We start from the raw sequence: 14,269 nt of genomic DNA, 5'->3' as shown, positions 1-14,269 counted from the left end.
TGACCACTAAAGCAGAGAGACATTCTACAAAATAAGGGCCAGGCAGCACATGGAAGCCAGGAAGTATAATGGGAAAGACTGGGAGCTATAACTAAATGAATATGGAGCCTCAACAGAAGCCAGGGGCAGAGACTAGAAATGCTCAATAACAGACATGAAATATATGCTACATTTGTCAGGGTACAGCATCACAGTTAGCTTTTAAGCTTTGGGAAACGCTGCACTGGTAAGTAAGATGCTACATACAGGGAAGCTGAGTGAGGACCATGTAGGGACTCTGTACCTTCTGTAGCTCTTCTGTAAGTCTAAATTGAAAACACTGGGAGAAGAGTCGTAGGATCACTCTTCTGTAATCCATCAGTCTCTACTTACCACGCAAGGCTCTAGTCTAATGTACCTTAAAAGCATTCTCCCAACACATATAATTCAATTTCCTTCTCTTTCCAGATAATACATTTTTCAGGCAAAATTTGCAAGGCTGTTTTTCAGACCCTCTAGTCAACGTTTTTTAGATATTAGTTTGGCCTCTTTTTTTTTTTTTGTAGTCTACTGTGAGGTTCTATTACACAGTTGGTTTAAAAATAAAATAAGAAATGTTAGGAGGCAACATCTAAGTGCATAACTTTAGGCAGTTTGTTAAGGGATTTTAAGTCATTATTTTGTTATACCACATGAAATAGGAATTAGTAGCATCTTCAGCTTACAAAGAGAAGTCACTCTTATTCACGCATGAGCATAAGAGACTCAACACAAAGGTCCTGATTTTCAACTATAAGTTCTATCAGCCTTTAAGATGTACAACCAAGTTTGGAGAGATTCAGGATCAGATTCGAAGTTACCACCCTTAAGAGATCAAACAATACTTCCTACCATCTCAATGATAATTTGGAAGACTAATCTTTAAGTTAGTCACTTTCATTTTAGTACAGGAGAAATCTAAGTCTAAACAATAGTTTACTAGAGTTCAAGAGGACCAGAAAGGTAATGTGACATGTTCACAGTCATGGATATATTTGACCATATAATCAACAGACAAGCAAACCCAAGTCTGAGGTAATCCACTGCTTCTGTCAATGAGCCATTACTAAACATCCACACTAAGATGTAAAACAAAGGGGAAAACAACTTCAAGGGTTCTGGTCAAGTGGACGGCGCTGAGCAGCTACATTTAGAAAAGCATTTACTTGAATTCTGACAAGTTCTATCATAGAATGGATATGCATATATAGACACACACACACACACACACACGATTACACTTAACTTAGCTATATATCAAGGTAAATGTGCTTTCTTATTTTTATACTTAGGCAAAAATATAAACTTTCTGAGTTTAACCTTTCATAATTTTAATCTTTTGGCTTTTTTTTTTTCATCACAATTCCTTCAAATTTGAACAAGAAGAGGGAGGATCACGGTTCTAAGAGAAAAACAACTGGTATTGGCTCTGCAAGACATACTTGCCAAAAATCTGTGATGGAGTATCTTTGTAAACTGTGCTTGGTCTAATGTTAATAATACCTCAACTGTCTTAATGTGCTTATCAAAACAAAGCAACATTGTAGAAGAGAACTGCCACAAACGACGCCTTCTTACTTTGCCAACAAGAGCAGGAATGTTCATTGAATTTGTTGCAAATCCCATGCCATAGGTCATAGCAGCTTCCACACCCAAAAACCTTGCTACCAGTTTCTCTAGTTCTTCATGCTTGTCCAGGTTTCCTGTATGAAGAAGCCAATGAACAAAATCAGTATCATCCTCAATTTTAAAATTTACTACTTTATTAAGAGGAAACAGGGCCAGCAAGATAGATCAGTGGATAAAGTCACTTGCTGCCAAGCCTGACCACGTGAGTCGAAGCCCTGGAATGAACATGGTAGATGCAGAGAACCAACTCCCGAGAGTTGTCCTCTGACCCATACCACACATATGCATGCATGCAAATAAATGCAATAATATTTTTAGCAGGGTGGTGATGGTACATGTCTTTAATCCCAGCACTCAAGAGGCAGAGGCAGGTGGATCTACAAAGTGAGTTCCATGACAGCCAGAGCAGTTACACAGAGAGACCCTGTCTCAAAAAACCAAAAATAAATAAATGAAAATAAATCAATTCATGTGTTGTAACATTTCCAACTAAGTTCATCAAGAGTCTGGTATTACCAATAGAAATAGTTATTAAAAACACAACAGCTGATACATTCAGATTCAGCAGCTCTGAAGAAAAATAAAGATTACTAACTCATGTTTTCAGATTCTAGTTTCAGATCTAAGTCCTAAAAGACCTGACAATTTTTAAATCACCCACATTTTTAAATCATCAGTCATACAAAACAGTGTAACTCATCTGTTCTAAAGAGAGACTATGTAGAGAGAGGTAAGCACTGGAGGATAAGCAACTAGACAGTAAAATGCTGCTGGCCAGGTAAGGTGCCACCTGTGCCCATTACACCATCCATCCTCAGGGATAACGGCTCACTTGAAACTACTAGGAGCCCTATTCTCACTTTCAAACAACTGGTAGGTTTTTACTATGACTATCACAGTGGCTTTCAAATTCCTAATGACAGAATGGCTTGCAAAGAGAAGAGATAGTGAGAAAAGGGGGTGGTTGAACTTGAATGCTATGTATTATTAAGACTTTGACAAATTTCTCATTTGCTGAACACCGACAATACTCCCTTATCTACCTCATGATGTTGTTCTAAGGATTAAGATAATGAGCTGGTGGGGGAAGGGGGGATCTGGGTAGTGGTGGCGCACGCCTTTTATCCCAGTACTTGGGAAGCAGAGGCAGGCAGATCTCTGTGAGTTCAAGACCAGTCTGGTCTACAAGAGCTAGTTCCAGGACAGCCTCCACCCTGTCTCACCCCCCCCACAAAAGAGAATGTGCTGGTACTTGACAAAATCTACAGTACCATAAAGATGCACAGTGCTCACTGTACCTCATCATTATAGCTCTCCCTTGCCCACACCACTGACCTAACAGTCTGTGATTTCTCAAGCTTCAGCTACAAAACTTAAAGGTGGAGTTTAAAATATTACATTGAGTGGGGCGGTGGTGGTACATGTCTTTAATCCCAGCACTCAGGAGGCAGAGGAAAGTGGATCTCTGTGAGTTTGAGGTCAACATGGTCTACAGAGTGAGTTGCAGGACAGCTAGGGTTGTCACAAAGAGAGACCCTGTCTTGAAGCTACAGAGAAACTCTGGGAGGGAGGGAGGGAGGGAGGGAGGGAGGGAGGGAGGGAGGGAGGGAGGGAGGGAAAATTAAAGCAGCACACCCCCCAAAAAACACCGGAGGACAAGAACTAAAACTCCATTTACGGATACTTGTAACCCTTAATACAATTAGTGAAAACTGATAAACATAAGCATGAGTAATGTCAAAGGGTGAACTGTGTTTCACTAAACAGATATTCTGAGGGGCTGAGGAGGGAGGCAGCTCTGTGGTAGAACAGATGCATAGCATGCATAAGACCCAGGGTCAGATTCTAGAACTAAAACAAAGTCGTAACTCCTTTTACTCAGAATGTAGCACTTTGGAAAGTCTTCACAAAAATAATCAAGATAAATAAGGTCAATGAGATTGGGCTAATAACATCCTGGACAAACAGACATGCACAGAAGAGGCATAGAAGATGACAATATCTAACACACAGGAAGACAGCCATGGGACCACAGGCTAGGGAGCACTGATGTGCTGTCAGGGTGAGCTTGGCCCTGCTGACACCTCGATCTCATACTTCTATCCTCCACAATTCCCCATTTCTCATTCTTGTTATAATTGTCCTAGGAAGCCAACAGAGTTGGGGACTACAAGAGGTTAAATCTGCGTCCTTACCAATAAGATGGTGATTTGATGAGAAAGGAGCACACTCACTACATGAACTCCAGAGAGGCTTAAAGTGAGAGGCAGCAGCAATCAAGGCAGGCAAGGGTTAAAGCTGGGCTACAAACATGATATATAAAACTCACAAAGCCAAGGATAGCAGAACACATCTGTAATCCTAGCTCTCGCAGGAGGATCACAAGTTCAAGGCTAGTCTGGGCTATATACTACAAGACTATCTAAGCATGCCTCACCCCTTTCCTCTTAATCCCAACCCCCAAAGCCATAAACCCTCATTGCTGATGGGATTATACAATAGTGCAGCTGCTCTGGGAAGCAGCTCAAAAAGCTAATCATAGAATTATCATGTGGTCTAGCAATACCACACCTAAGTACATACCCAAGAGAAATGAAAGTGTTATTTCAAAAATATATTCTTGCAGCCAAAAAGAAGAAATAAACCAAATGTCCATCAGAGATGGAAAACACGATGTGGTACATACACGCAATGGGTTGTTACTTAGTCACAAAGCAAAATGGCATGCTGATTCAATCTATGAAGTACTAATGCATACACACACAGGTAACCTTGTGAACATACTCTAAGTGTAAAGAAACCACACATGAAAGGTCCATGTATATGGAAATCCAAAGGCAAGTGTTTGTGTATTTCTTACACTAGCACTGTACCCGGAGATCGCACTTACCAATCTCCTGGCGAGTGCTGCACACTCCAGCTCCATACTCCTTGAGAACTTCAGCAGCTGCTTCCTGACAATATCCAGTGTTTCTCGCAAATCCAAGGTAGTTGTAGGAACCCATGTTTATAACACCTTTAATTATATTCCCTGTGTACCTGTGTTTCAACAGTACAAAAATTAACGATACTCACAGCAGGCCTAATGCTTAAGTGTGACATGCACTGGTTACACAAAAGCACCCCACACAGAAAGAGAGGGCACTGTCTATAGAAAGGCAGCACAAACTCACCAATAGCAAGGGAGATGAAAGGTACAACAAAATACAGTGTGCACTGTGCACATGCACAAAATTGTCAAGAATAAAAATCTGCACTTGCCGGCCTGGTGGGGCAGGCAGGGGAGGAGAGGAGGGAGAGGGAGCTGGGATTGATATGTGAAACAAGCTTGTTTGTAAATAAATAAAAAGAAAGAAAGAAAGAAAGAAAAAACAAACAAACAAACAAAAACTGCACTTGGGAGGCAGAGGCAGGCGGATCTCTGTGAATTCAAGGCCAACCTGGTCTACAAAGCTGCACAGAGAAGCCCCACCTCGAAAAAAAATCAAACCAAAAATGTTAATTTAGTAAGTGGTAAAATTTTAAAGTGTGATAGGCAATGTCAGCTTACAACATTCTTACAATGTAGCTTTCATTCAGTGTTTTCTTCTGGAGGACAACTTGGTACCACTTTTTACTGAAAGTTACATATGCTCTGACTCAGCAATTCCACCTATGAGCTCACACACATGAAGATCCTTGAAGAGCCACTGTCCTTCATAGGGGAATTATCACTGTCCAGAGACAAGTGATATTGCCTCTATGACGGGAGCTCAGCCAGTAAGGACATCATGGTCCAGATGGCTGATGGTTCCCATCAACCCAAGGCGGAAGCAAAGTGCTGAAGCTGTAAGTGCCTAGGATCTGGGCCTTACTAGCATAAGATGGCTAGGGATGGCACACCTACACTGCAGAATACTATTAGCCACCACAAATAATGAACTTATAATGAATATACACACAGGCAAGCCCTTGCCAGTATGTTAGCAAATAAAAAGAGCAAAAAATAACTTATATGATCCCATTTTTGAGTATTAAAAAAGTGATTTCCACACCAACCTGGTCTACAAAGTGAGTTCCAGGACAGCCAGAGCTACACAATGAGATCCTGTTTCAAAAAATAAACAATGCTGGGCAGTGGTGGTGGTGGCACACACCTTTGATCCCAGCATTCAGGAAGCAGGGGAAGGTGAATCTTTGAGTTTGAGGCCAGCCTATTTGCAGGACAGCCAGGGCTATACAGAGATACCCTCTCTTAAAAAACAAAACAAAAACAAAACAAACAAACAAACAAAAAACCCAACCAACCAAAGGACCAAAATAAGAAAAGGAAAGAAAAGAAACCAAACAATAAAACAAAACAAAAGAATTTTATGAAACAGAAAAAAAAAAAAAAAGATCTTAAATCTCAGTGAGGCTGTGTGTGCAGCTCACTGGTACATCCCTTGTCAGAATGTTTGAGAGCCTGGATTTAAACCCCAGCTCTCCCTCCAAAAAATAGTTCAAGAACAATGAACAGTATTGCCAAAAACTAATTGCATTGTATCTTTAATTTCTGCTTTGCTTAGAAGAATACTCAAAACAAATTCCTTAGTTACGAAGAACTAGTCTCTGAAACGACTCACTTGAATGACCAGTTGTAGTCATGGGACTGTCTCTCCATGATATCCACCCTGGCTCCCGGCACACTGCAGATGGGTCGGTTCCAGTTGTCTCTTATCCTCATGTAGAGGTTTCTCGTATAGAAGTTCTCAAAGTCCTGGTACAATGACACAAAGTCCTGCCAACAAGGGAAACAGTATAAATTTAACTGATTTAGTTAGAGAAAAGTTTTACTATTTTTATTTTCATACCTCACAATGATGTCAATCAATCATTTAATTAACTGACATACCAAAAATACATTTGGAGAGGCACTGATTCTAGATGTAAGTCTTCTGATAAGATAAAAGTCACTTAGCTCTGGTGTTTGACCTATATTTCATGATTTCAAATAACTAAAACACAGAATGTAGAAGTGATTTAACTTAAAGATGGACCCACAAAATTAAAACCATCATATAACTCTGTCACTGAATTGTTTCCCTTCCTAACAATCTGGAAAAAACTGCCATCCCACATGCTTCTTCCATAATAAAGTAGGGGAAGATACCAGGAAAACCTTTATAATCCCAGTTGAAAAGGAAAAAAGTACAACAATACAGAGCAGAACCACTAGAGACCCCAGGTCTGTGCATAGCGGATCCAGATCCCAGCCCGACAGGATTCAACCCGCCTAGAGACTGGCAGCTTCCAAGTCCCATTCTCCACCCAAGGGACAATCCAGGCAAGGGTCCAGCTTACCCAGAGTTTGCCAAGGTCCCAATACTAGGATGGCCTTCATCCACGCAAGAGGAAAGCTACCAGGGTATTGGACCTGCTCCCATCCACTGGAAAGGAACCGTGGTCACATACCCACCAAGGGAGGAAGAGACTCCTTCTGCACCCACAGGAAGAAATGATGGGAAGGAGACAATATAAAAACACACCCACCAACAGAAAAACAAATATGACACTGCCAGAAACTAGAGAATCTACACCCGCAAGAGTCCATCGTGGAAGAAGCAGATGAGAAAGACCTTAAAAACAACTTCATGAAAATGATAGAGGCCCTCAAAGAAGATATGAGAAAATCCCTTAAAGAAGACATGGAAGAAAAAAATAAACCTAAAAAATACAAGAAATGGAAGAAAAAAATCCAAAAAAATGAAAGAATTTCAAGAAATGGAAGAAAAAACAATCCAAAAAAATGCAAGAATTGCAAGAAATGGAGGAAAAAACAATGCAAACAATACAAATGGAAGAAAAGACAAACCAAAAAATTTAACAAATGCAAGAAAGAGAGGAAAAGACAAAGCAAAATTTACAAGAAACAATTCAAACAGTGCAAGGGTTAAAAGCTGAAATAGAAACAATTAAAAAAAAAAAAAGCCTGAAGGAAAGCTGGAAATAGAAAAGCTGGGCAAACGGTCAGGTACTACAGATACAAGCATAACCAACAGAATACAAGAGATGGAAGACAGAATCTCAGGTGTTGAAGATACACTAGGGGAAATAAGATTCATTGACCAAAGAAAATCTTAAGTCCAACAAATCCCTAACACAAAATATCCAGGAAAACTGGGACATCGTGAAAAGACCAAACCTAAGAATAATAGGTATAGAAGAATGTGAAGAAATCCACCTCAAAGGGGCAGAAACCATATTCAACAAAATCATAGAAGAAAACTTTCCCAACTTAAAGAAAGACATGCCAATGAAAGTACAAGAAGCCTACAGAACACCAAATAGAGTGGAGCACAAAAGGAAGTCCCCTCGCCACATAATAGTAAAAACCCTGAACATACAGAATAAAGAAAGAATATTAAGGGCAGCAAGGGAAAAAGGCCAAGTAACATATAAAGGCAAACCTATCACACCTGACTTCTCCATGGAAACTCTGAAAGTCAGAAGGTCCTCGATAGATATTCTACCAACACTAAGAGACCAAGGATGCCATCCCAGACTGCTATACCCAGCAAAGCTTTCAATCACTGTAGATGGAGAAAACAAGATATTCCATGACAAAACCAGATTTAAACAATATGTATCCACTAACCCAGCCCTACAGAAAAGTTCTGGAAGGAAAACATAGGCAATAAATCCCACCTTACCAACAGCCAAAAGCAAAGAGGTAGAAATCCACATATAATTCCACCACCATCCAAAACAAACAAGAATGAGCAATCAATGGTCATTAATATTCTTCAATGTTAATGGTCTTAACTCGTCCATAAAGAAACAGCTAACAGAATGGATTCGAAGACAGAACCTATCCTTCTGCTGCACACAAGAAACACACCTCAGCCTCAAAGACAAGACATTACCTCAGAGTTAAGGGTTGGGAAAAGATTTTCCAATCAAATGGACCCAAGAAACAAGCGGGGGTAGCAATCCTAATATCTAACAAATTAGATTTTAAAATAAAATCAATCAAAAGAGATAAAGGAGGGCACTTCATACTCATCACAGGAGAAATCCACCAAGATGAAGTTTCAATTTTGATTATCTATGCCCCAAATATAAAGGCACCCACGTTCATAAAAGAAACATTACTAAAACTCAAATCACATATAAAGCCTCACACACTTATAGTGGGAGACTGCAACACCCCACTCTCACCTCCAGACAGGACAACCAGACAGAAACTTAACAAAGAAGCAAAGGAACTAATAGAAGTTATGACCCAATTGGGAATAACAGACATCTACAGAACATTCCACCCAAGTAAAAATGAATATACCTTCTTCTCAGCGCCACATGAAACTTTCTCAAAAATCGACCACATGCTTGGCAACATATCAAACCTCAACAAGTACAAAACATTGGAATAATTCCATGCACCTTATCAGACCACCATGCGTTAAAATTAGAATTCAACAACAACACAAACTGCAGAAACCAAACAAACTCATGGAAGTTGAATAAAGCACAATTGCACCATTCCTTGGTCAAAGAAGAAATAAAAAAAAAGAAATTAAAGGCTTCCTAGCATTCAATGAGAATGAGGACACAACATACCCAAACTTATGGAACACCTTGAAAGCAGTGCTACGAGAAAAGTTCATAGCACTAAGTGCCCACATGAAGAAACTGGAGAATAGTTACACTAGAGAATTAACAGCGCAACTGAAAGCTCTAGAACACAAAGAAGCAAATTCACCTAAGAGTAGACAGGAAATAATCAAATTGAGGGCTGAAATCAATAAAGCAGAAACCAGGAAAACAATACAAAAAAAATCAATGTAATGAAGAGTTGGTTCTTTGAGAAAAATCAACAAGATAGATAAACCTTTATCCAAACTTAGCAAACGACAGTGTGAACAAGCAAATTAACAAAATCAGAAATGAAAAGGGGGACATAACAACGGACACTGAGGAAATCCAGAGAATCATCAGGTCATACTTTGAAAACCTGTACTCCACAATTTGAAAATCTAAAGGAAATGGACAATTTTCTGGATAGATATCACTTGCCAAAATTAAATCAAAACAGATAAGCCATTTAAATAGACCTATAGCCCCTAAGGATATAAAAGCAGTCATCAAAAGTCTCCCAACAAAAAAAAAGCCCAGGGCCAGATGGTCTCAGTGCAGAATTCTACCAGAAATTCAAAGAACAGTTTATACCAATTCTTCTCAAAGTATTCCATGAAATAGAAGCAGAGGGGTCTTTGCCAAACACTTTCTACAAGGCTTCAATAACCTTGATACCCAAGCCACACAAAGACACAACTAAGAAAGAGAACTCCAGACCAATATCCCTCATGAACATTGATGCAAAAATACTCAATAAAATACTGGCAAATCAGATCCAAGAACATATCAGAAAACTCATCCACCATGATCAAGTAGGCTTCATCCCAGGCATGCAGGGTTGGTTCAACATACGAAAATATATCAATGTAATCCACCATATGAACAAGCTGAGAAACAAAAATCACATGATCATCTCACTGAATGCTGAAAAGGCCTTTGACAAAATCCAACACCCCTTCATGATAAAGGTCTTGGAGAGATCTGGGATAACAGGAACTTACCTCAACATAATAAAAGCTATATACAGCAAACCAACAGCCAATATCAAACTAAATGGACAGAAACTCAACACGATTCCTCTAAGATCAGGAACAAGACAAGGCTGTCCACTCTCTCCATACCTCTTCAATATTGTACTTGAAGTTCTAGCTAGAGCAATATGACAAAAAAAAAAAAAAAGGAGATCAAGGGGATACAAATTGGAAAGGAAGAGGTCAAACTTTCAGTATTTGCAGATGATATGATAGTTTACATAAGTGACCCAAAGAACTCTACCAGAAAACTCCTGCGGCTGATAAATACTTCCAGCAAAGTGGCAGGATACAAGATCAACTCAAGAAAATCATTAGCCCTACTATATACAGATGATAAAAGGGCTGAGCAAGAAATCAGAGAAACATCACCCTTTACAATGGTCATAAACAACATAAAATACCTTGGGGATAACGCTAGCCAAACAAGTAAAAGACCTGTATCAAAATAACTTTTAGTCTTTAAAATAAAGAAGACACCAGAAGATGGAAAGATTTCCCAAATCTTGGATAGGTAGAATCAACATAGTAAAAATGGCAAGCTTACCGAAAGCAATATACAAATTTAACACAGTCCCCATTAAAATCCCAGCACAATTCTTCACAGATCTTGAAAGAAGAATAATCAACTTTATATGGAAAAACAAAAGACCCAGGATAGCCAAAACAACCCTGTTCAACAAGGCAACATCTGGAGGCATCACCATCCCTGAGTTCAAGCTCAATTAGAGAGCTATAGTCCTGAAAACAGCTTGGTATTGGCACAAAATTAGACAGGTAGACCAATGGAATCGAATTGAACACCCTGATATTAACCCACACATGTAAGAACACCTGATCTTTGACAAAGAAGCTAAAATTATACAATGGAAAAAGAAAGCATCTTCAACAAATGGTGCTGGCATAACTGGATACTGGCATGTAGAAGACTGCAGATAGATCCATGTCTATTGCCATGCACAAAACTTAAATCCAAATGGATCAAAGACTGAAGCATAAACCCAGCCACACCGAACCTGTTAGAAGAGAAAGTGGGAGGCATCCTTGAATGAATTGGTATAGGAGACCGCTTCCTGAACATAACTCCAGTAGCACAGATACTAAGATCGACAATTAATAAATGGGACCTCCTGAAACTGAGAAGCTTCTGTAAGGCAAAGGACACAGTCAGCAAGACAAAAAGGCAACCTACAGATTGGGAAAAGATATTCACTAACCCCGCATCTGACAGAGGACTGATCTCCAAAATTTACAAAGAACTCAAGAAGCAAATCTCCAAAACACCAAAGGATCCAATCAAAAAGTGGGCTACAGAACTAAATAGAGAATTCTCAGTAGAGGAGTCTAAAATGGCTGAGAGACACTTAAGAAAGTGCTCAACATCCCTAGCCATTCAGGAAATACAAATCAAAACAACTCTGAGATACCATCTCACTCCTGTCAGAATGGCTAAAATCAAAAACTCCAATGACAGTTTATGCTTAGAGAAAGGGGAACATTCCTCCACTGCTGGTGGGAGTGCCGACTCGTACAGCCACTTTGGAAATCAGTATGGAGATTCCTCAGGAAAATGGGAATCAATCTACCACAAGACCCAGCAATGCCACTCTTAGGCATATACCCAAAAGGTGCACATTCATACAACAAGGATGTCTGTTCCACTATGTTCATAGCAGCATTATTTGTAATAGCCAGAACCTGGAAGCAACCTAGATGCCCCTCAACTGAAGAATGGATAGAGAAAATGTGGTACATGTACACAATGGAGTACTATTCAACGGAAAAAAGCAATGGAATCTTGAAAGTTGCAGACAAATGGATGGCACTAGAAGAAACCATCCTAAGTGAGGTAACCCAGTCACAAAAAAAGAAACATGGTATGTACTCACTCATTTATGGATTTAGAAATGAATCAGGGGAGTGCCAGCATACAATCCCACTGCCAGAGAGTCTGGAAAGCAGAACCTTCATCCAGTGACTGATGAAAGCAGAGGCAGACACCCACAGACAAACACTGAACTGAACTCCTATAATCCAGTGTCAGAAAGAGAGAACTGACAGCCAAAGAGAGAACACGCAGAAACAGTTGACCTAACAAGGGGGAGCTCTTGGATCCCAGATTGATGGCTGTGTGGGAAGCATGGAACTGACCCAGATCCCCTGAAGGTGGGTGTCAGTGAGGAGGCCTGGGTAATCTGTGGGGCCTTGGGTAGTATTTATCCCTGGTGTACAAATAGACTTTGAGTGCCCATGCTACAATATGGGATGCTCTCTCAGCTGGGACTCTTGGGGGGAGGGCCTAGGCCCTGCCCAGGATGAAATGACAGTCACTGGAGATCCACCATGGAGGGCCTCACTCTCCCTGCAGATCAGAGTGGAGATTGGGTAGGGGACTGAGGGACCTGGTGGGGAGGGCAGGGGAGAAGGGGAGGGAAAGGGAGCTGGGATTGACATGTGAAACAAGCTTGTTTCTAACTTAGATTTTAAAAAAGTACAAAAATACTTATAAAATTAAAAATTTTATCTTCTGCATATTCTTAAGGATCAAAATCAAACACCCTGCCCCCGCAAATAAGAGAAAAAAAAAAAAAACACTAAAACACAGATTAGAGGAAATCTTTGTCCCTGGATTTTCCCTATTAGAAAGAAGTTAAGAAAGTACATTCATTCTGTTCCACTTGCAAAAGACCCAGGTTCAGTTCCCAGGCCCCACAGCAGGCAGCTCACACCACCTCTAACTCCAGTGTCAGGGGATTCAAGCCTTTGCACTGACATGCAAACATCTACACATAAGCACACACATAAACATAATTCAAAACAATATGAACAAACAAAATCTTCTGGAGGCAGTGGCAGGTAGACTTGTGAGTTTGAGGCCAGCAAGTTCCAGGACAGCCAGAGAGCTACACTGCGAGACCCCATCTGAAAACGAAGACTGCACTCTGACAGTGGACTCACTAGCCTGCGGGTTTCCTCTAAGACAAAAACTAAAATTTAAGTCTGTAAAAAGTTAGGTTATAAAAAAAAAACGTTAAATCATAGTAGAGCCAAAATGAACGCACAGTACTACTCCTGGATCAATGTGAACCCTTCCTGGAACACCATGAGCAGTCCACATGAGATCTGCACCAACTCTCAACTCTCTGAGTAAAGGGTGAGCCAGAGACAGCAAAAGTGGGCTTTACTTAATCAGCACACTGCTGAGCTTGTAGCCATCAGGTCTGGGCTGGTTGTCAAATTACATTAATCTTTTAAGTAAACCTATCAAAAACATTTTTAAAAGCATATGCTTCATATTAAAAAGATGCTACATGAAATTTTAGAGTAACCTTTCATTGACTTGGACTCTAAAGTGCCTAAGCCCTAAGCCTCTGAGTAGATATCATCTCTTTAGACAGCTCAGGAGAGTTCTTTGACTGTGAACAACAGACCATCTCTCTCATAATTCCTTCTAATATTTACCTTTTTCTTAAGGCAAAATCAACAACCTCATATCCTACCATCTCTATCATTGTTCTACGAAAATAAAGAATATAGGGGCTGGAGATCAGTTTAAAGCAATTGCTGCTTGTGTAAGGACCAGAGGCAGTTCCCAGCAGCTACAACTCTAACTCCAATTCTAGGAGATTCAATGTCCTCTGAACATGGTGCAGAGAATTTGCAGGCAAGGAACTCATACATATTTAAAAACGTATAACAATAATGTGTCTGTCACATTTTAATCCTTTAAATCATCTGTTCCCTTTGATGGTCTCCCCTTCCATCAAGAATACCAGCTGAGCAAAAAGTAGGGACAGAGATACTCAAATTCTAATTGAATGTTATACTTTGACTGCTATTCACCATGTATTTATTTCCAAAAGGAAACACACACACACACACACACACACACACACACACACACACACACACACACACACACACACACACACACGGTCTCCCATCTTCACACTGACTAGAGTAACAGTACCCACTTGTATTTTGTTGTTTTGGAG

The 14,269-nt window shown here is 40.0% G+C and overlaps 1 protein-coding gene across 1 annotated transcript in view; it reads right to left on the bottom strand.

The window, feature by feature from the left end:
- Sptlc2 (serine palmitoyltransferase long chain base subunit 2) overlaps positions 1-14,269 on the bottom strand; it is a 72,953-nt gene that overhangs the window by 38,031 nt on the left and 20,653 nt on the right. Inside the window, exons 3-5 of the mRNA XM_005083997.4 lie at positions 6,252-6,406; positions 4,538-4,686; positions 1,597-1,721 (exon numbers count right to left, since the gene is read on the bottom strand). Of these exons, the coding sequence (XP_005084054.1) occupies positions 1,597-1,721; positions 4,538-4,686; positions 6,252-6,406 (429 nt within the window). The remainder of the gene's footprint in view (positions 1-1,596; positions 1,722-4,537; positions 4,687-6,251; positions 6,407-14,269) is intronic.

The sequence above is a fragment of the Mesocricetus auratus genome, unplaced genomic scaffold (assembly GCF_017639785.1).
Source record: "Mesocricetus auratus isolate SY011 unplaced genomic scaffold, BCM_Maur_2.0 Super-Scaffold_15014, whole genome shotgun sequence".
NCBI classification, from domain to species: domain Eukaryota; kingdom Metazoa; phylum Chordata; class Mammalia; order Rodentia; family Cricetidae; genus Mesocricetus; species Mesocricetus auratus.
This window is presented reverse-complemented; position numbering and strand designations above follow the sequence as displayed.